Here is an 11,015-nt window from a genome sequence, read left to right on the forward strand (position 1 = left end):
TGTGCTACAGGAGTCTTTTATCTGTGCACTGCCATGGTAATTTTATGGCGATCTGATATGTCAAAGTTGCCATACTCTTGCCTGTTATCCTAGCCAGGCTTGAACTGATTAGTACCCATACAGTACCAGTACACCAGGTACTGGTGTACACATGACTTTTGTGTTGTTGGTCAGATATTCAGTATGATACACAAGCTGGATAACTGGATAAAAAATTAAGGGTAACAACATTGGCTGGCAGTGCAATTACTGAAAGGGAAGTAGTTATGTACAAGAAAAAACACGAAACCAATCTTAATTCTTTTACAACCCGAAACACTGTCACAGTCTACTAAATTATATTAGAAAAATATTGAATGTATGATAGTTTACCCTCAAATGTACATGTACTCTCCAATGGATGAACAGGGAGCAAACGATTTAATCGGTTTCCCAACTCTCTTATACTGTCCTCATCACTCTTTACCCCTGCACAAGACTTGCAAAGCCCGCAGTCTTCGCAGCCAGCATCATACCTAACACAGCCACAGCAGCTACAAAATTAAGGAGATTGAGAAATAACTTGTTTTTACATTCCTGGTGTCATATTGCTACTGTAACAGTAACGGAAATTTTGCTACAGTCTTTCTTACACAAAATACACAGAACAGCTAGCTATAGTAATTGTCAATTCAGCATGCAGCAACTAAAAAATTATCTTAAACTGACATGTAACATTTTAAGAATGCTTTAATTCTATTTAAACTTAATCTTTAGATGCAAGAACATTCACTTTCAGTCTCAGGGCTGATTGATCAGACTCACTGTTAGTGTTACAGAAAAAGTGCACACAAGAAAGGAAATGTAAGTAGAACTTCCTACCTGCCCGGGGGCCTAAGTGGCTTGCCCTTCATGCTGCACTCGGCTCCCTCTGTAGTACACTCACCACATTTTACACACACCTTGGAAAATCCGCTCTTCCAGTGATGAAGACCCTGGACACACATGTCTACATAAAAAAATGCTTGCTTCAGAATCTTTCAGTTTCTAATGGCCCAACAACTCAAACTACATTGACACAACTAGATGAACGTGTAGAACCAATAGCTCTAGATCGACAAATTTTAAATAGATACACAGAGACCGAAATTGAGTTGACATGACATAGTTCACTTGAGCCTCCGGTGATACTAACAAATGTTTCTGCTGGGACAGTCTTTTAAATGATTTTTATCATAATTCCAACAGAGTGGACCCATTAATGATTAAGTTTGTAAGCTTACCTCCTTGGTTCTCTGTCCTCTGAACAACCTGAGGGTCGAATATCATCATCTCTGTTTCTTCTCCTGCCACTTTCACTACAATTTCACCTTTTTGGCCCACTCCTACAGCCCTACCAATCTTCCCTGGGACCTAAGATCAGCATGTATCAGGAATTTGATATTAAGGATACCAACTGATCTGAACATAAGACATCAAAAATGATGGCAGAAATAAGGTGAAACCCTTTACCTTGAAGTTCACTATAATCATTTATCAATTCTCTACAAAAAACAAAATACTACTCACTTTCTCCATACCATCCTCCCAAAAACCTTTTTTCTTTTGCACACTCATGAGTTTCTCCAGGTCTGCTGTGATTTTCACCAAATCACCTCTGATAATGGCAGTAAACCTGATGTCAGGTCTGTCCACTTTGCGCAGGGTTGCTGGATTCATACACCAACTGTAAAACCCAAAAGTAAATCTCATATGAAATAGTCTGCATGTAGTTTTGGAATTGTTCCATTCCCGGATCAAGCTTTTTCAGGGCTAAAAATGATGCAGTTTGTTCAATGTTATTTGATTTCTTACATATGCAAGTACAGCTGCAAGATTTCAACAACACTTACTGGTCTTCTCATTGCTAAAAACAACTTACCGTCTGTTGATACTCAATGGAAAGGAGACATGCACATCTTCATCATTATCAATTTTGACAGCTATCCCAACCTGTCCTACTGCCTGCGGGTAAGAGATAAACAAAGAAATCATCAATGAGAGTACATAGACCTCATCTGCCACCCAAAAATTAGTGATAATTCCCAAGTTTGAGAAGTAACAGCAAAGATAAGAACACAGTAACTTGAGTAAAAGTTTCACCTTGTCCATATCTGCATTGAACCCACCATGACCATCCTGCATGTAACGTAAAGTTTCCATGTCTTTCACACTCATCTGGACCTGATCACCTTCATGGATTCGTTTGTCAAAGGCTTCAGACACTACTTCCAGACCTAACAATGCAAAACAAATACTTGGGACAATCCCAAACTTTGGAAAGGAGTTCATTCAGTCAGAAAATAGCTTATTTCAGTGGACTGAGGATGACTTCATATTCTAGTAGCCTACATATACAGAGCACTGTGGATAAAATGTGCAGCAGCAAGATAAATTCTGCAATGTTATGCATCCTGCAAAAGTATAGAAAACCACAGTGTAATGTGTTGCAGTGTCAAAGAGAGTTGCCAAGGGCTCAAAATATAACCTATATGCATTGTTTTGTTAACACATAAAAATGACAACATTGATGACCATGAAGACCTACATGTAACCACCTTGATAGTTAATAAATCCTTACCCACAAACTGCACTGCCACTGTGCTGTCATGTATGTCCACCACAGCCCACAGGCGTCTGGAGAGTACATCCACACTAGTACTGAAGAACAGGCCTTTATCTTCTCCGTCTACAGCAAAGGTCACATCTCCTGACGACTTTAAGGTGAACGATACCACGCAACCGTGATGGGCCAGACTGGCAGGAAGAGGTTTAACCCAGAACCCGGGCTGCTGAGCCAGGGTAGGGTAGGAGTGTGGTGGTAACTCTTCCATAGTCATGGAGTTTGGATCTCTAGACGTGAACCCAAACCTCATAGACTCATTGAATGGTCGACTGGCAATGATTTTCAGGTTTGTTTTCTTACCAACTTTGATGGGCTCTGAACTGAAGCAGATACCATCATTGAAACTATCATAACTTTTAGCAACAATGCCATTACTTGCAATGCTGATTTGTTTTCCATGTACTTTTGGGTGAAATTTGAGCATTCCCCATGTCAAGAAACTGAAGTCCAGGCCTGCTGATGTTGATTTGGCTGCTGTGATTGGAAGCAAACAATAGGCTTTGTTTTTTCAAGATTTCTAATGTATACCTACTAGCTTCATCTAATAGTAAACAGAAGTTTATTGTCAAAAATGATTGCCTAAGTTTATGAATAATGTAAACCAACATGTCTATGTTAATTCATGGCTAAGATGAACAGTGTTCTAATGTATTATCATATCTTGTAATTACTATACATAATTTTAAAATCAACATATTTACTTAAAATTGTCTATCATCATATCATCATCATCATCACCAACAGTTGTAGAGGACCTTACAAAAGTCTTTTCTTGGGTCAATGAAGTTCTATATTGCACTGTTACAGCGACTGTCATACTAAGTAATGGATATTTGCCACTGGAGGTCAAATTATGAAGCAGCTGCTAGCTGTTGCGTAAAATCATATGGTATTGGCTAGGGGTGGATACCGGTTCGCTGGACCTGATTCGGACCTTTATAACATCCAAGAACCGAGTCCAAAAAACCTGAAAGCCAAAAACCTGAGTCCAAAAAAACCTGAACAAAGTACAAATATATTTTTCTAATTTGTTTGACAAAAAGTGTTTTGAGTCTCCCCTCTGACAAAAAAGGCATTTAAGATAAGTGCAACATTCAAATATCAAACACTGGTTTATCTTGAAAGTCTTCTAACCAAGAAACTTTTGCAGTCGTGCGTGTCAGTATTAATTCTCTATGCTTAATATTGGTCTAATAAAACAAAACATCAACTGGACAGGATTAGGTCCAGGTTCGGGTCCGGACCTGAACCTAAATCTCTGGACCTAAACATGTACTTGGACCTTATTAAGCCAAACCGGTATCCACCCCTAGTATTGGCATGAAACTGTTACCTGAAACATCTCTTCCCTGAAGTGCTGCCATTGCAATAGCTTGCCAATCTACTGGTACTATACCAGGTTGACTCATGTTTCCTATTTGGATCTCTGTCTTGTCTTGTTTCTCCTGTTCAGCAACTTGCTGATTATCACTGTATTTTATCCTCTTTGGGGATGATTCTGGACCTAGGAAAAACATAAACTACTGTCATTCATTCTTAAATGAATAAAAGCACAACTCTGCTATCCCACAGTCCAGCAACCCACCCATGCCTAGAGCTGTGTACCTAAATAAATTTTAGGTACAGGTACAGTTACAGGTACACAGGTTTAGGTACAGGTCTGGACCTGAACCTGTACCTAAACTCGTTCGGAAAATGCTAGATTTTCAATAAGGACAAAAGCATGTTTGAACTGGTAAAAACATAATATTTGGTTGTGCTAGGTATTATTTTTATGAAAACACAGATGAAAATTTGACTCCAGCCATGCAAATGTGTTTTCTGTGCTTTAGAGTGGCTTTAGAGCACTGCCACGGTAATTTCATAGTAATTTTATCTGTCAAAGTAGCCATCCCCTGACTTCTACTCTATTGAATGAAATTGTCGTACTGTTGCTGCATATCAGAGCTAAACGTTTGGTATCTACAAGTCTGTGAGCTCATCTAACCTCTATAGAGATCTAAGTTGTCTGCAATGTTCTTCAGCCCAACAGCCTCCAAAGCCTCCTTCAGAGCACAGACTGTTCCACTGTTGCCCATCTTTTGCTGCCAGGTGGTCAGCATCTTCATGCATCTGTCACGCAGCTCTTGCTCTTCTTCAAAACCTTCTATTTCTGACAGTGTAAAGCCCAGCTTCCATGCCAGGTTTTTCCATTTGCTGCCAGTATTTTCCATTATATAGTAAAGTTGGTCATCGTCTGTATAGATGCCAGATGGTACAGAAAGCAGAGAGAAAAATATTCAATGACAAACACATTTTCCTAGGGTCTTGCAGAATAGTATGGAAGGACCCACATCAGCAAACATCTTTAATTTAATAATTATGTAGACATTTCTCAACTTTTTTTTTGAATGAGATTTTGTGGAGCACATTTACATTAAGGCTGGCCAACTTCAATACACAGGCAAGTATGTAATTTTCATAGATAGGTCAAGTGAAAGTTCATTGCACAATGTATGGCAAATAACATGGATTATTAACAACTACAAACTGTACCAGTGTACTAATCTAGCATCATTACTCAATACATGATATACATCCGATAATACTAAGATATCTGAAGTGCAAATATCAATTTGATAGAAAAGATCACTGTGACTTTCAAAGTATACGTAGATGTTATACCTGGTAGTAAAGAAGACTGTACTTCCTGTTGTCCATGGGTTCCTTCTGAGTCAATCCTGAGGCGTTTCCTTGGCTGGTCAGTCTCTTCATCCCGAGGAGCTGTCCTTTTGTCTTGAGATGTGCCAGGTGATTCTTCATCCGAACCTGTAATAAAGTACTAAGATCTTTCACCCATCTAAAAGGGCCATCCTTTGGTCTGTTGCTGGCATGTTCTTTGGGAGTTTTTTTGTCATACAATGTCATTATGTGAGAATTTACTTCATCAAACTCTTAATTCAATACAATTTACTTCTCAATAATCAAACTCTTAATTCAATACAATGTATGAATACTATATATATTTTCCTAACCAGCTCTACATAACAATAGCAATAAACCATGTAGTGTATACTAAGTACCCTACTTCTTGCGAGAACATCTAACGTTGGGTAACATAAATTCGCGGGGTACTTAAATTCGGGATTTTTCGAAAACGGGGTGTTTAGGGATATGTGCTAGATGCAACATCAGTAATACCGCTAGAAATGCAAACTTGACAGACTAACGCATTCAGAACACTGTCTGAAAAGCTTCGATAACCATGCATTAGAAGTTGGCTACGTCAAAAACTCTCCGTCCCTTATTGTCACAGTCTGAGGGCTTCGTGGGAGAATTATATGTACATAGTTGTTCTCTGGTTTATAAGACAAATGTCACATCCGCTTCCTGCTCAACACAATTATTTACAATACAACTTATTAGAATCTCTTTTGCTAACCTACAACTGGACTCTAAGTGTGATTAATCATCAAAACGCCTCTTTGTTGCTACAACTAATGGCTACGGCACTACGGTGAATTTTCCCGCCGCCATATTCGTTACCCAGAATCCTGCTATTCGGCAGACGACAAACGTTTGCGAGGAACACTTTTTGTCTAAATGTTGTGTGTGATAGTGGACTGATGGCGATATTTTCCTCAAAGTTTGCTCTTAGCACAAGCAGAAACACATGGACATAGTAGTATTACCATTTCTACGGCATCCAGCTAACGCCCCGATGAATAATGTACAAATTTCCATGACGGTGGGGGTGAACTTTGAGTGACGTTCTACCGACTCAACACACGGGTTGTTCCCAAAGGCCTGATGCGTGCGGTACGGCCGTTTTTTCGTGTATTTTTTTTTACTTGGACACGTCTATATCCATAGCACTCTCCTCAAGCCAAGGATGGAACGAATAGCTGCTGTATAAAATGTGATTAGCGGTAAGATATTCAAGACGAATCTTCTCTCCCGAATTAATGTGCCCCCCTGTCCGACAGCACCGTCATTGTGCGTGCGGCGGACGGTAGTTTCAAGTTGAAATATTATGGTGTCAGCACGACTAGAGACAAAATCTACCATATATATGATTAGTGCAAAGACAGTACATGATACTGACAGAATAATAGAAAAAAAGGATGGTTTATTGTTCTGCTATATTGATTTCAGTCAACCATTATCGGAAAAATCCCGAATTTATGTTACCCAACGTTACTTTCTGCCCTTGTACGACGTCATTCCGAAAATCTACATGTCTCAAGTATGTATGCATCCATCCATCCATCCATCCATCCATACATACATACATACATACATACATACATACATACATACATACATACATACATACATACATCATCATCATCATCATCATCATCATCATCTCAATAAAGTTTTTCCAGTACGATCTGTCCTTCATGGTGGATATTAATGCAGAACCTGTGAGTACAGTGTCTCTTTAAATCAATGTCAATAAAGTTTTTGACGTCTCACAGTCCTTAAACCCTGAGCCTATCCTAATAAGCCCTTACAACTAGTAGGCTAGCTTTCACAAATCCAACTTGGCATGCGCAGATCAAAAGTGAAGGCTGCTGACTACATAAACAAAACATGTTACTAGTAGTAGTATGCAAAACAACCGCCTGAGGCCATATATACATCCAGACATGTACTTTGACCTTGTGAATGCATACTTAGAATCCCGAACCTCCTTATTACAAATATTGCCAGCAGGCATTAGTTTGATTTTTTTCAAATTCCTTTCCCTTCAGAAGTAGATCATGAATTTCCTTCAATCAATGAGAATCAAACTTACCTGGCACATCCCCTGTAGGGGCTGCCATCTTTCACTTCAATCTTGGTGTTCTTCCCTCTTTGGTTTCCTACAACAAACATCAGGAGTCAACGGATTTCCAACCAAACAGAAAGTACATAATAATGAAACACAAGGGAGAGACAGAGCAGTACAGGTCTACAGTTGTAGTACAGTAGTATTTAGTCCACGAATCAGGTTGACATCTCTGTGCGGCACATTTTGCCATAACTCACTGGGTCGGTTTGCGAAGGACTGAAACACAAGACAGGTGTAGAACAGTCTCTTCACTCCCGGGATTCGAACCCGCGCTGAACCCAGGCCGCCAGCCCATGAGTCAATGCACTTTAACCACTAGGCTAAAAGGTTTGGACCAGTTAGACTGGTCAGTTGGTGGCACTTAAACCCCACTGTTACAATAGGGTCTGCATGGGGGTTTCTGGCAACGCTCAATGGTAAATTCAGGTCAGCCGACAATGCTAAACGGTGAATTAAGGCTGACAAACAACGCTTAACAATAAATTCTTGAGCTTCTCTACTCTATTCAGGCGTGTTGACCTGATCGCTGACAACACTGATAACAGGAGCTGTTACGTAGTAAGACATGAGATAGCCCTGAAGACGATGGTTGGTTGCCACCAGTCACCCTGATCTTGTGGCAAGAGACCGTGGTACGCCAAATTTTGTCAGGCGGCGGCAAGCCAATTGGTAATGGTGGGGCGAAATGTTCATGATCATGATCGGACAAGTGCCGAAGGCGCGACTATACTAGGGGGTTTGGGGGCATGCTCCACCCGAAAATTTTGATCTTCTGAAATGCTATTTCCTGCATTATGGTATGAAATGAAATGTTGTGAAATGTGGTATGAAATGTTGCTGCAAGAGAAAGCTTTTTAAGTTTAATAACATCTCTATTTGTAAAAAAAAAAAGAATACAGAAGGGTTTCAGCTTGATTTTTGAGGAGCGGCACGCCCTCCAGACATATTTTTCCCCAGAGTCGCGATACTGGGCACAGAAAATTTTGACATCTTTGACACCCAGAAACGCTATCTCTTGCATTTCAACGGGCAAAGATTCCTCGTAAATTAATGTAAGTTAAGTTAAGTCAATATATCAACAACACTTAACGTTGAATTAGAGCGGGCCGGCAACAATTCATGGTGCATTAAAATGGCGCATAACGCTTAACTCTTACAATTAACTGTTCGGCACGCTCCTGAAGGGTCACCAAAAAATAATGTACAGTTAAACTTTTACTGTCTCCTAACCCTAACCTAAATGTTATTATAACACTAGCATTTTGTTATTGGTTATGTAAATGGTGTATTGATTAGTCGCTTCATTTTGTACCTATAATTCAAAAATCATTACCAGAACCGGAATTTCTGCTGCAGCACCATAAGTTCGAGGCCCCGAGAAATTCTTTGATAAGCAGTTTAATAAATATAGCAACTCTCGTCGTCGTCTCCTAACTTTTGCTAGCTTGGCGCACTGTATGGCGGAAGGCCGTCGTATTCCTTTCATTTCTAGGACTGATGGCAACTTTGTACCGGTATTTAGCATGTTAAGATGATCAAAACAAACCAACACGACATGTCCACGATCGCTGATATGAAGTTCTGCAGTGGAGGTCAGAGACCTGGGTCAGATTAGCCTCCATAGCAGGCTCTGAACCGGTCTTTATGGGGGCTAAATAATACACCTTTTGCAGCCAGCCCGTAACTATCAGCCAGCCCCGTAACCATTTTACCGGTAGATAGTTACAGGGTTGGCTGATAGTTACGGGTTGGCTGCAAAAAGTGTATTATTTAGCCCCCCAAAAGGCGGTTCAGAGCCTGCAACGGAGGCTAACTATAGGTCAGATGTCGTCCCAGAACTGTGGGGACCTCTGCGCATCCGTCCTGCGCAGGAGTCTACAAGATCACGTTTAAATCTCGCGCGCTTTCCGGAGCCCAACGCGAGAACCCACGAGAGACTGGGATTAGAACGTCAAGGTCCTTGTTCTGAACAACGCTCCTTGGTTGGGGTAAATCGTTCAGGGGTACTAGTGTGCTTATTGGCGCTTCCTCTGGTGGCTTGCGACGTCCCCTCTGAACTTTTTCCAGATTTTGTTATTCTGTATCTGTATCTATTATTGAGTATGGTGATGAATTCCTATCAAAGTGTCAAAGCTGATGTAGTGTTCGGCTTGGGAATTCCATCCTGGATATAGATCTATGTCTTAGAACTGAATGTTGCAAGTTACATTCTGAATTGAGAAATTTGTTGTATGGATACACGGCTAAAACAAAAGCTTATGTTTACGAATCCGGCAGCGTCCAGCACGTGGTCAACGGTTTCACATACACAATAACGAGCGGAGATATAATGGTAGGTTGTCACAATGTTGAATGTGATAAAATGTTATGACAGTTATAGTATTCTACTTTAAAACACCGTGGTGAACCCATGTAAGATAAAAGTCTACAACTCTCAATTGACTAACTGTACCTTTCAAAATGGGTGGAACATTCCAGAGGGATTTGTACGGTCCACTAATTTTGTTTCACCTCCCTCTGCATGGGAAACCAGATTGAAAGTGACGATTTCTATTAATCATTTCTAATCATAACGTTAAGCATGTTCAGACATCAAAGTCTGCACCCCTTGCCGAGTTGACAGTGTCTGAGTTCAGCAAAACTAGACAGCAAACAATGAATGAATGAAAGACCTTTATTGCACGTTTATGCTCTGATGATCTAAGTACAGGTCATGGTGACAAGCAGAAGAATAGCTACACTGGTAACAGAAATTTGATATCTAACTACATCTAAATACTAATTAATACCGCTATGTACATGTTCAATTTCTTCTCGCTTCTTAAGGCAGTTATAAGTGAATAAGCATACAGGGTTCATGAGATACAATGGAGGGATGAAAAGCTTAACACGACCATTGCGAACGGCTTCCGGGATGATATTGAATAACTGCACCTGCTATAGCTTCCTGGCGAATTTACCGTGACCTAATGTGGAAAAGAGCGCTCTCTAAAAACTAAAAAATGAACCTTACTTACCAGGTTTGAGATAATAAGATCCACTGTCTTTGTCGTTATTTTGCACGTGGGACGGGTAACGCGTTACGTTAGCGGGGAAAAACAAGTGCTAAAAATACCTGGGATGCCACATCACCACATGCGTACCTGTTGTACACATCCACTGTTAAAGTAGTTCCCTGGTCTGGTTCGGTATCCTTTACGACATTTTACACAGAGACACTTCCAATTCCATTTATAGTATATGTTGGTCACCTTCCTTACATCATGTGTTAACTTTATATGAGCGATAGTGTGGTTTGACTGTCGTAGGTGCGGAGCACTAACCGTACGCGGGTCGTGAATGCAGAACTAGCCAGAAGTGTGCCCCGGGCGTAGGTACATATTTGCGGTCCCGAACCTTGCCGGACAGGCTTCCCAGACGCCCACCCATTGTTCTCCACCATAACCTGAGTTTGACCTCGGTTTACCTGGGTGTCAGATTACGGCGGGCGTTTTAAACTTGACGTTTTAGACTTAAACTCTAGTTGTTTTCTCGTGCGGTCTAATAGCACTAATT

The 11,015-nt window shown here is 40.5% G+C and overlaps 1 protein-coding gene across 1 annotated transcript; it reads right to left on the reverse strand.

Annotated features, from left to right (window-relative positions):
• Positions 1 to 108: 108 nt before the first annotated feature.
• On the reverse strand, positions 109 to 10,742 carry LOC136425154 (uncharacterized). Its single transcript, XM_066413950.1, has 13 exons — positions 10,478 to 10,742; positions 7,425 to 7,491; positions 5,309 to 5,452; positions 4,632 to 4,880; positions 3,978 to 4,148; positions 2,600 to 2,959; positions 2,122 to 2,255; positions 1,901 to 1,983; positions 1,549 to 1,705; positions 1,263 to 1,392; positions 862 to 988; positions 373 to 533; positions 109 to 203 (listed from the first exon to the last, which is right to left on the reverse strand). Exons 2-13 carry the CDS (start codon positions 7,450 to 7,452, stop codon positions 109 to 111), a joined length of 1,839 nt encoding a protein of 612 aa, XP_066270047.1. The 5' UTR covers positions 7,453 to 7,491; positions 10,478 to 10,742.
• Positions 10,743 to 11,015: the final 273 nt, after the last annotated feature.

Source organism: Branchiostoma lanceolatum, chromosome 19 (genome assembly GCF_035083965.1).
Source record: "Branchiostoma lanceolatum isolate klBraLanc5 chromosome 19, klBraLanc5.hap2, whole genome shotgun sequence".
Classification (NCBI taxonomy): Eukaryota; Metazoa; Chordata; class Leptocardii; order Amphioxiformes; family Branchiostomatidae; genus Branchiostoma; species Branchiostoma lanceolatum.